Source organism: Miscanthus floridulus, chromosome 6, assembly GCF_019320115.1.
Source record: "Miscanthus floridulus cultivar M001 chromosome 6, ASM1932011v1, whole genome shotgun sequence".
Classification (NCBI taxonomy): domain Eukaryota; kingdom Viridiplantae; phylum Streptophyta; class Magnoliopsida; order Poales; family Poaceae; genus Miscanthus; species Miscanthus floridulus.
Genome location: NC_089585.1, coordinates 1279001 through 1291314, shown reverse-complemented (window position 1 = coordinate 1291314; position 12314 = coordinate 1279001). Strand labels below are relative to the sequence as shown.

Sequence of the window (12314 nt, the reverse complement as noted above, 5' to 3'; positions counted from 1 at the left end):
TAGGTAACAGGTGGATGCTGGAGCTAACTGTTGCTATGTGTGGATACCTCTTGGTGGGCTCAGCGAGGCTTCCTCTATCGCCGCTATCGGTAGCAACTTATTCTTAAATCTCTACTTTTACTTCAATATTCAAAACTATTAAATTTTCACTGCTTTTGTATTAAATGACCTTTCTTTCGTTGTTTTTATGAAATCTGTTTTGTAATAACTCTGATTTTATGCAACATTATGATGTATGAAATGGTTAAGAATGTTGTAAGCTTTATTCACTTGTTTATGATCCTGATGAAAACATGGATTTTTGAGTTCTCCCATTGGGTATACTCGATAGACTACCGGGTTTAACTTGATCTCTTACGTACTTAGTGTCTAATGGCTGATAAGTACACTTGGGATTAGGTTAAATTGGGTGGCCCTGCCACAATAATGGAACAGAAGCTTACAACATACATGTCCAACCATTGCAACATATGCAATATTCCGATCCACTTTTGCAACATCCGTATAAATCACTTGCAATATTTCTCTGAAACATCTGAAACACTTAAACATACGCTTGCAATATGCGCTTTCAGCGCAACACTCCTCCCTGCTTGGGAGAATGAAGATTCATCGGCATGTGGAGTTCACCGGAGGCAGCGACCCGGGGCGAGGAGCAGAGAACATGGCGCCCACATCTCAGTTCAAGGAGGCGACAGACAGATCTCAAAAGAAGAGCAACCAACGGTCCTTGGCTCCCACCCCGAGTTCAAGGGGCAAGCGTGGGTGGCGCAGCAGGTGGGCGGGAACGGCAACATGATGCTGAGTTGGAGCAGCGAGGAGGCGGTGAGGGCGCGACTGCGGGCGATGGTGCGGCGCTGCGCGCACGCAGCGTGAGCTACGTCGCGGTGGGGAAGGAAGAGGGTGAAGATCGACTCTTTTTTTTTAAACTCCCGAGTGGATAGGAAGGGGTAGTTGGGCTAGCGTCGCGGACCACCAACAGAGCGTCCGTGGCAGACGAACATCTATTTCCTAGCATTATTGCCGATATAAAAACATGGGCACGACGACCAATTTTATTTATTCCGCCAAAGATTAGGTTTGCAATAGCGATACAAGTTATTTGTGGGCAGGAATATAATTATAAAAACCTTACAGGACGAAATTGCATTGTACCACGACGTGCACTGCTCAGCGTCGTCGATCTGTCTCCCGGCCCGCCTTAGATTACATGTCCTCGGTCAGGCCGTCGGCCTGCTCCTGCTCGCCACCGCGGCCGAGGAGGGGCACGAACTTGAACATGACGTCGACGGCGTTCTTGGCCGCGATGTCGAGGAATGTGGCGGCCTCGTTGCTGAGCGAGGAGCCGCCGCCGGCGAGGTCGGAGAGGGAGCGGATGGTGATGAAGGGGACGCCATACTGGTGCGCCACGAGCGCGACGGAGGCGCTCTCCATCTCCACGGGTGTGCACCCGAAGTGGGCGCGGATGAACTGCCGGTAGCTGGCGTTGTCGGTGTAGATGTTGGCGCTGCAACCCCGGGGCACCCGCGTCACCCGGGGCGCACGGGGCAGGCACGTCGTCGCGTTCACGCACGCCGGCAGCTCCAGCCCCTCCAGCTTCCCGGCGAGCTTGTAGTAGCGCTTGCTCACCGGCACCCAGAACGCGTGCTGCCGCTCCTCCGGCGTGCCGGAGATCGGGAAGATCTCCTCCGGCTGGTACCACACGCTGTTCAGCGTGTTCGCCGACAGCTCCGGGTTGGCCTGGCCGACAGTGTAGTCGGAGAAGTTAAGGAAGCCGTACTCCCTCGTGTAGTCGCCGGCGCCCTCCAGCGGCAGCTCGTTCTCCGGCCCGTCGCCGTGCCTCTGCCAGTTCCACAGGGACAAGTGCGCCCAGGACTCGGGGATGGTCACGTCGCCGATCTGGAGGTCCTCGTTGGCATTGCCGGCGATGCCCCAGTGCACGATGCCCTTCACCCTGAACAGGCTCAGCAGCAGCTGGGTTGTGAGCCCTGCATTCAGCTGCAGTGCAGGCCACAGATCGACAAAAGTAGTATTGATTATTTACTGTGTGGTCAAATAAAATCGACAGCTCTCTCCTGCCAGATTCGTTTTAGGAAAATAGTCGTAAAATAAATTTTCACATGTACACGTGGAAAAAGATGAATTTATACCATGCTCAGCCCAGTCATGACCATGACAACGTTTTGGCCTCCAATGGTTCCGAAGCGGAATCGTCGCCCTTCAACGAAAATTTTCCAACAGTGATTGTAAGAGCATTATATTATATTTTTATATACACACACTGCATCTGTTAATTAATTATATATATCATAAGAAAAAGAGTTAATTCGAACCATGACACTGTAAATGAGGGATTGAAAATCTACTATTACTATTCGCATTATTGGAAACATTATTGTCATTACATTTCTTGCGCTGTGACCTTCAACTAGTATTTTCTATGCTGACCTTTTGGCTTTTATACCACGTCATAAATTAGTTTGAGTTCCCAAAAATATATGTTACTGAACATATTTGTCTATATATCTAGTTTTGTTTAGCACTTAATTAGTTGACTTATATTCTGAGTAATATATACATATATGTCTGAATGATTCCTTATCATTGAACTTAAAACTGGCATATGTCCAAGGAACATACGGAATTCTAGAGGTCATGCTTTTGTCTTGTATACTATATATAATTGCTGCTTGCGAGCTTCTTATTATGCAGGTATTGCCAAAGACAGTATTGCTTGTACAGACTGATCCAGATATATATAAGGAACATCATTAAATGTTTATAAATTTTCGCCATTGACATTTTTTCTGAAATATAAATTTGTAACATTGAATTATTTCATTTATTTTGAGAATTTCACTAATTCAGCCCAGTTACTTTTATATGTATGTGCACAAAAAAGTTAGGTCACGAAACAGATTACTAATAATTCCCTTTGTAGAGATTTGTAAATTCACTACCAAAATGGTGGAATTCTCCTAGTATTTTTAAGTAGTATTAAAACACTACCACTAGTCACAGCACAGGGGAATCTCACTAGGAGACATTTAGTAGGGAAAGTCTCTACTAAATTTTGAATGCCAAAACACTAGGAGAAGCCCACATCATTAAGAGAAATATAAAATTCTGGTTGTGATTCATGCAAGGGGGGGGGGGGGGAACTAGAGTGTGCTTCCATATATGCTCTTACCAAAGCATTCTTATATTTTTCATGCAGGGCAAATGGGCTATATTTGGATTTCAGATTATGAAGGATGAAATACGCCAAGATTTTCCCACAAGAACAGCTTTTTATTTCGGATTTGATGTACATTTTATTTTTGGTGCGGTGCTTTGTATTTAGTGGAATACAATAATATACCATTATACATTGTGCGTTTTTCTTCTCCGTACAGAATCATTTATTATTGAAATAAGAATATATGTTAGCTTTACTTGTCTAATGGCCTATTAATTGTTTGTGCCCAGGGCTAATGGATGTTATGACGTATGTACAAAAGTAATTGTTAAATCTATATTGACTTCTCACTTCAAAAAATATGTATATGTTTGTAATGGTGGATCCAGAAAGCATACGGCTCATTTAGTTAGCAACATATAAATCTGTTGGCGGAACATATATGCATATCCGTTGCTATCTTGCAGAACATATATGCAAATGTTACCGACGCTTGCATATGCGTTACAAATAGACCTTTGCAACATAATCTCTAGGAAGTAGCAATACATGTATCATCTCTTGGTATTGGTGTTACCAACATTTATTGGACCTCTAGCAACGAATATATCCCTTGCTAAAAGGGGTGTTCCTCCTGTTGCGATGTGGCTCTATATATTTTTGGTGGCATATTTTCAGGATTTTAGTTATTATTAACTACTGACCATATATTTAGAACTTGACCATAATAATAAACATAATTTGGTGGAACATTTTGAAAGAGCGGAAAGAAGAACTTTTTAGCAAAGAAGAATCCGAAACCAAGACAAGTCGCAATACTTTGCAAAAATAACATATATACAACAATTCCAGTGGCCTGTTTGGAATGCGGGATTTTTTTCCCATTCCTGCATTTTTCCTGTGAAATTGAACTGATTCCTGTGAAATTCCTGTGGGATTCCTATAAAATTCCTGCGTTCCAAACAGGCCCTAGCTTGTTTTCCTGTTCCTTTTGAGGTTGTTTCAGCTGTGTGTGTTTTTACCGGTCCTAGTTGTTTCTTGCCTTATTTGGTTCTAATGTTGGTTGTCCTGGTTCCCGGGCCGAGCCCCGTTTATACCATGTAGTTGCATATACTAGTTTCTTTTTGCCTCCTTAGTTTGGGTAGTGGGATTTGGCAGGACTGGTTATGTGTACTTTTTTTTCCTCGTCTAACATAATCTAACGGCAAAGCTCTTACCATCCGATCCCTTGTAAAAAAAAATAAACATAATCGGTTTGAAAACCTTGGTGGAAGTTAAAGGAAAAATGGCCGGACGGCTCTCTCCAGTCTCCACCTATGCTGTGTCACTGTGTGCATGCTCGGAGAATAGTCTGCTGCTGCTGCTGCTGCTTAGCTAGGTTACCTTGAACATCTAGGATGGGGATGTTGTTGCTGGGCTTGAAGTCGGGCGAGTTGAGGACGGGTTCCATCTCGTAGGCGTTGGGCACCACCAGCCCCACGAAGGGCCCGTCGCGGTCCGCCCGCCGGATGGCGCTCCACGTCTTCTTGGAGATGAAACCCTCCGCCGCCGTCGCCGCCATGAGCGCCACCACCGCGAGCACGGCCACCACCTGCTGAACACCACCACCAGCCATGGCTGCTGCTGGGTCGATTGTCTAGCTAGCTAGCCAGTAGCTCTGTGTACAGTGTGGTTCGTCCAGTGGAACGAGAGCCAGCAGTGCCGATGAGTGCTTATGTTATTGTTGGTTGGTATACCACGTACGTTGGGCTAGCTATATATCCTAGGACGGGCACAGGGTAGGTGATGAGACAGTCCCTGTGTATATATATTATAAGAGCATCTCTAAAAAGGTTCTTTATATCTTTCCTAGTTTAGAGGAATAGAATTCAATTAGATATTCAAATATAGATATTCTCTATTCCAGATTTTTTGCTAGCAAAATATAGAGAGCGGGGATGACTCTCTAGACTGTGCACAAGATATGGAAAGATTCACCCAGTGGAACAAGAGCCACCAGTGCCGATGAGTGTGTATGTCGTTGTTGGTTGGTATACTACGTACGTTGGGCTAACTATATATCCTAGGATGGGCACAGTGCACGGCCGCGTTTAGTTCGGTAAAGTTTGCACCTGCAAACTTTGCATGGTGCACAATTTTTCACTGTAGCATTTCATTTGTATTTGTGAATTATTGTCCAAACATTGACTAATTAGGCTCAAAAGATTCGTCTCGCAAAGTTAAAACAAACTGTGCAATTAGTTTTTGATTTCGTCTACATTTAGTACTCCATGCATGTACCGCAGGTTTGATGTGACGGGGAATCTTTTTTTTGCATAGTGCACTTTTGGAGAACTAAACAAGGGCCAGGTGATGAGACGGCCCCTATGTATATATTCTAAGAGCATATCTAAGAGGCTATTTATATCTTTCCTAATTTAGAGGAATAGAGATTTTAGAGAAAGAAATATCCCTCAACAGTCTCTTCAGTTAGATATTCAAATATAGTTATTCTTCATTCTGGATTTCTCGCTAGCCAAAGATAAAGATCGAGGATGACTCTCTAGACTGTGCACAAGATATAGAAGATGGTTCGCCTAGTGGAACAAGAGCCAGCAATGTCGATGAGTGCATACACTACTACTACAGAATGGACTTGTTGTCCCGGGCGATAACGGCCTTTAGTCCCGGTTACCGCGCCGGAACAACGATCCCAGGACTAAAGGTGGAACCTTCAGTCCCGAGTCATCGAGCCGGGACTAAAGAGTGACCTTTAGTCCCGGTTGGTGTTACCAACAGGGACTAAAGGCCCTCCAGCCGAGCAAACCTGGCGCACCCTTTAGTCCCGGTTGGTAACCCCAACCGGAACTAAAGGTTCACCCTTTACTCCCGGTTGGTAACCCCAACCGGGACTAAAGGTTTCTTTTCTTTTTCTTTTTTTTTGTTTAATTTGTTTTCAGTTCAGTTACACATATTTGTTTAATATATAATATGTTTTTATGTACGTATTCTACGCTGCTAATATAAATACACGCATGCATATAATTACATCTAATTCTCATCTCGAGCATTATTATATTCGAATAAAGTATGAAACTATATATATTATAGATATATATGTATATATACAACACTTTCATAATTTTGTTCTCGAAAATAACGATATCAATAAACATTTAATTTACATCATTAGTTCCTTAGATCAAAGTAGAACTCGTCGTTGGGATTTAGCACTTTTTCTAGAAGATATCCTACTATTGACTCTTGAACTGCTTTCAGAGGGTCTTTTTGCATGACCCTTCGTTTCAACCATTCAGTCTTGCATTTGAAATAAAAGGAAAAGTATTAATACATATATATATATATATTCATTTAAAATAAATAAAAAATTAATATATACGTACTCTGAGGACATCTTCAGGAGTTCTTCTTATGTATGCAGTGATAAATTCACAAACGTAGTATCCACACAAGTTATTACCTGGTTCCTGCCGCAAACACTATTGTACGAGAAGAAGATTATTCTCATCATCTCACACGTAAATTGAAGTACGATATAGTAATTAAACACGTGGGGAAGTATATATAGTACTACTTACTGGTATTTCAACTACATTAAGTGGTGCCTTGCAATCCTTGCGGTGTTGCCGAATAAACTCTTTCCAAACCCTGTGCGACCAATAATGTACGATCGTTAATAAATTATGGCAAAGTCTATTCAATAATAGCTGTGCACGAGAGATCAAAATTACCCCTGGATAATGTCTATCATATCTTAGTATTGTGCTCGCTCTTTTCTCAATGAGTCCAAGATTACTAACTGACTTGAGTTTAACTCAATGACAATGAGTATCCAGTGAAACCTGCATTGGTTTATACACACACATACATGCATATAAGTTGTATTGATATTACATAAAATGTGCAGACTACATTATTATTAACACTTACTCAAAGTTGTATGGGAAAAGTATTGTTGTCTTGTCGTGCTGCTTCACGAAGAATTTCATGATATTCGTCTGTGCTTCAGATACCTAGTGGTCCTTGACAATAATATCGGTTTTGAATACGATATAAGGATCAATGAAGCCAACACTGGCGTCTTGTATTCTTTGGAGCTCTGATATCTGGAATCTATATATAAATATAAGTTACATGTGAGGATAATTATATACACGTACGTATGGAAGTGAGTTTATTAAATAAAAGTAAGAATCACTTACAAACAAAAGGAGCTAATGATTGATTTGTCCAGAGCGTCCAAGTGGAATAGTTGATGCAATTCTTCGAAACTAATATGTAAGATGTCATCGCCACGAAAGTAATGATGGTCTCTAAATCTGACAAAGATCCACTGCTCACCCCTGCCACACGCCTGCATGTACCACTTGTTGAGCAAGTACATTTGCGTACCTAATTCATTCAGAGCCGCAGGGTTTTACAAACTTTTGCCATATTTATAAGTCTTCCAGGTATCAACTTTCAGGTTCTGGATTGGAGCTTTGCCCATCAATTGATCCAAGATTAAACCAGTATCTTTAAAAAGCATTAAGGACTTGAACTGACACTTCTCTAAAGTTGTCTGGTCGATAGACTTCTATGTTGGAACCATATTCATTAGCAACAACAAGATTTTGCATTGGTTGCTTCTATTGTCCGAGCTGTGGGACATCCTTCCCTGATGCTTTTTTCTTTTCTTATCTGCATCATGTGACTTCACGAGGGAGCGGTCATAGTCTGATAGTGGCGAAGGCTTACGAAGTTCAATCATCTTTTCTTATGAGCATCGACCTTCTACCTCAGCACATCTCGTGGTATGTAAAAGTACGACTTCTCCTTAAGCTTCGCTTGACTCTTGTTTTTGATATCTATAAAAAAATCTTTCACTTTTTTGTCTTCTTCAGCTGCTATTTGCTCATCAGTCTTTTCAGGAAGTATTTCTTGAGAAATAACTCTTTTTCTCGGGGTCTTCTTTGCCACCGAGACCTTAGACGTCTTTGTAGTGCGTCGTTGTGGAGGGGGTGGGGGCGGTGTTGGAGACTGGCGTGGAGGCGATGAGGCCAGTGTTGGTGGAGACCAGCGTGGAGGCGTTGGAGATCGTTGTGGAGGCGATGGGGCCGGTGTAGGAGTTGGAGATCGTTGTGGAGGCGATGGGGCCGGTGTAGGAGTTGGCGATCGCTGTGGGGATGAAGTCGTCTCGCCCCCCGCGACGCTGTGATGAGATGGGGAATGAATGATTAGGCTAGGCTGGGGGGAGACCCTGCTACAAAAACAAGTTGTGTGTCAATTATTTTGAAGCCAATAGAAAATTAATGGAAAATAATATTTCATTCACTTTCATTCATACCTAGGGTGAGGTAGGGGAAGCGGTGGCGCCCCAGGAATGATGATGAAGCGTTTGTGCCATTAAATAAATGTCTTCTCTGCTTATCCTAGTGTCTTCTCCCCATCACCGCCTTCAATGTCAAGAGGAACATTGCTGTAACCTTTGAGCACTCTATCGACCGAGACGCTAGCATATCTAGGTTGAATAACTGATCCATGGATTCTTGGTGTCTTTGTTTGGTCTATTGGAGATACAACCCCGACAGCCACCATGATTGATGCATTATTACCATCTGGAATGTGTAGCTCACATGTTGTTAGAGGTTCGGTAATGTCATCAACAGGGAAGCGCAACCCAGCGTCGTCTTGAATAACTGGCAGCTCCGTAGAAGCACAACTGCTTTTCATCTGACCAACGGGGCTAATGGTGACTCCCGGCATTGATTGCGATTGCATTTGACTCATTGCTAGCTGCACTTGCCTCTTGATCTCCTCCTACATTCTTGCCTCAAGAGATTTTTCTCGTTCACGTGATTCAAGCAATGCTTGTCGTGACTCATCAACAAATTGCTCCAATGCATGAATTCGTTCTGCCTCCTTATCCTTCTTTCTCTGGTGGCTTCTGTAGGTATCCTGTCTGCTGGGAATGCGTGTAGCCACGGAACCGCCCCATAGCCTCTTGTTTGACCATCGTGTTCGGGATTCTCTAGGGCATATGTCAATTCATCCTTCTCTCTATTAGGCTTGAAAACACCACTATCAGCTTCTTCCCTAGCATGAGCTAGTCTCTATGTTGCTCTCTCAATTTTTTGGCCAAAAATTAGCTTGCCAATGTCTGGGTCTAGGCTTCCCCCATGAGCGTAGAATCAATTCTTCACGCGTTGAGGCCAGTTCTTCTCTATTGTTTCAGGTATGATTCCCTTGGCAGTAATCTCTGCTTCTAGGTTCTGCCACTTGGGAATAGCACTCCTATAACCACCTGATCCCATGCGATGATGGTATTGCTTCTGTCGGGCATTCTGCTGATTCCTCATCACACGTTCCTCACTGTCTTAAGATGTCTTGTATTCTATGAAGGCATCCCAATGGGACTTCCAACTTGACAAACGCCTTAGCATTGAAATCCGGCGTAGCATTCTTCAAGATAAACTTTTTATACAATGTCTTCTTCCAACTCTAGAACAATGTTGCCATCTTCTTCATTGTCTAATCCCTCACTAGCTCCTTCAAAGCATCATCTGCTTGTAATGTGAAATGCTGAGTGATATCTTTCCAAGCTAGGTTCTTGTCACGATCAGATACAAAACTAACATTAGGAGCGGATATCTTCTGCTTCCATTCACAAGCACTAACTGGGATCCTATCCCTTATAATGAACCCACATTGATTAACATATGTCTGAGCATGTGGTCCCAATGGTTTACCGGTGTCGGTGTCGAATTCTGATATTATGAAACGACCCTCTAATGGCTTTTTTGGCCCTTGGACTTTCCTACTTTTGTTGGTGGTTGATGTAGATCCAGAGACCGGCTACATGAGTAGAAACACAATGATTAACAACAAATATACGTACGCATGCATCTATAAGAGATGATAGATAATCGAATATATACCCTCGCCAGTATTTTCTTGCGCGACAGTTTGTTGATCTTCAACTACCGGCATATTCAGGATATCCTCATAATCAACAAAGTACTGACTCGTGTCATCTACATCCACATTGGTGCCGACGTTGATAATATCCACCATTATATCATCACTCAAGTTATTATCCGGAGCAGCCATTTGTATCTTCAAGATAACACATAGATAGAATTAATATGGTACATAACATAAGTACATGTGATAACACATATAGAATTACTAAATCCAATTAAATATAATAACACATAATATTTCATAAGGATAAACAATAATAAGGTATAGGCTTTGGAATCGAATCAAAAACACTTTCGATCCAAAAACATGGAAATAAGTACATGTATATATATACACATAGAATGATACAATATATTTTCTCTCTCTCTCAACACATAGAAATAAGTGCATATGTCTATATCTCTAGATATGCATGTGATAACACATAGAATGTCTCTCTAGATATAATTTTCTCTCTCTCTCAACACATGAAAATAAGTACATATATATACATATAGAAATAATTAAGTACATATGTATACATATAGAATCTCTCTCTAGATATATAGAGAGATAGAATATATAATTACTAAATCCAATTAAATAAATATAACATGAAATTAGATAAACTAGTAATAGATAATACATTTTAATCTAACATATATCAAAAATTGCATTGAGGAATGCACATAGAAATCTGAGAAATAATTAAGGAATGCACATAGAAATCTAACATATAGAAATAATTAAGTACATATGTATACATATAGAATCTGAGAAATTGCATTGAGGAATGCACATAGTTTCACGGTGGCTAGACGTACATGTGGAGGTAGAATTCCTCTTAAAGCAACTGGAAGCAATTGCGTCATAAGCACGTGGCAGTCATGAGACTTTAAGTTTAGGAATTTCTTATCTGGCACATTTATTATACCCTTTATATTGGAGGAGAATCCCGATGGGACCTTGATGCTGCTTAGACATTCGAACATGATGTCCCTCTCTTCTTTGCTAAGCGTGTAGCTAGCAGGACTTAAGTAATGATGTCCATCATCTGTCTTCTCTAGATGAAGGTTGTCTCGTTCTTTCATGCCCTGCAAGTCCTGGCGTGCTTCAAGGGAATCCTTTGGCTTCCCGTACCACACCCATGAATCCTAACAGGTTCACACAAAGATTCTTTGTCAGGTGCATCACGTCGATTATGTTGCGGACCTCTAGGACTTGCCAATAGGGTAGCTCCCAAAAGATGGACTTATTCTTCCACATGGGTGCGTGTCCTTAGCATCTTTGGGAACAGATTCACTGCCTTGTCCCTTTTCAAATACTACTTTCACATCCTTGACCATTGCGAGTACATCTTCCCCGGTTCGGTTATGAGGCTTCTTCCGGTGGTCTGGCTTACCTTTAAAATGCTTCCCTTTCTTTCTTACTTGGTGATTCAAAGGAAGGAATCGACGATGGCCAAGGTACATGACCTTTCGACATCTTTTCAAATATATACTGTCAAGGTCATCAAAACAATGTGTGCATGCATTATATCCTTTGTTTGTCTGACCTGAAAGATTACTTAAAGCAGGCCAATCATTGATGGTTACGAACAACATTGCTCGTAGGTCAAAGTGTTCTTGTTTGTACTCATCCCAGACACGTACACCTGGTTTGTTCCATAAAACTAGAAGTTCTTCACTAATGGCTTCAGATAGACATCAATATTGTTGCCAGTTGCCTCGGACCTTGGATGAGGATCAGCATCATAATGAACTTCCGCTTCATGCATAACCATGGAGGAAGGTTGTAGATACATAGAGTAACTGGCCAAGTGCTATAACTAGTGCTCTGCTCTCCAAAAGGATTCATACCATCTGTACTTAAGGCGAACCTTAAGTTTTTAGCCTCATTTGCAAACTCTAGAAATTCCCTGTCTATCGCTCTCCACTAGGACCCATCAGCTGGGTGTCTCAGCATATTGTCTACCTTACGGTCTTCTTTATACCACCGCAACAACTTTGCATAGTCTTTATTTCTGAACAAACGTTTTAAGTGTGGTATTATAGGGCATACCACATAACCTTGGCAGGGATTTTCTTTCTAGACGTTGTTCACCCTCGACGTCACCAGATCATCGCGCCTGATCTTATACCGCGATGCTTTACATACCGGACATTCATTCAAATTCTCGTATTCATTGCCATGA

General features: G+C 42.0%; 1 protein-coding gene and 1 pseudogene across 1 annotated transcript; both read right to left on the bottom strand.

Moving 5' to 3' along the window:
- Window positions 1-1035: 1035 nt before the first annotated feature.
- Window positions 1036-4947, bottom strand: LOC136457394 (bark storage protein A). The gene is made up of 3 exons (XM_066457425.1): window positions 4562-4947; window positions 2151-2218; window positions 1036-1998 (listed from the first exon to the last, which is right to left on the bottom strand). Exons 1-3 carry the CDS (start codon window positions 4791-4793, stop codon window positions 1207-1209), a joined length of 1092 nt encoding a protein of 363 aa, XP_066313522.1. The 5' UTR covers window positions 4794-4947; the 3' UTR covers window positions 1036-1206.
- Window positions 4948-11792: 6845 nt separating this feature from the next.
- Window positions 11793-12314, bottom strand: part of LOC136457337 (ETO1-like protein 1) — a 5741-nt pseudogene continuing 5219 nt past the window's right edge.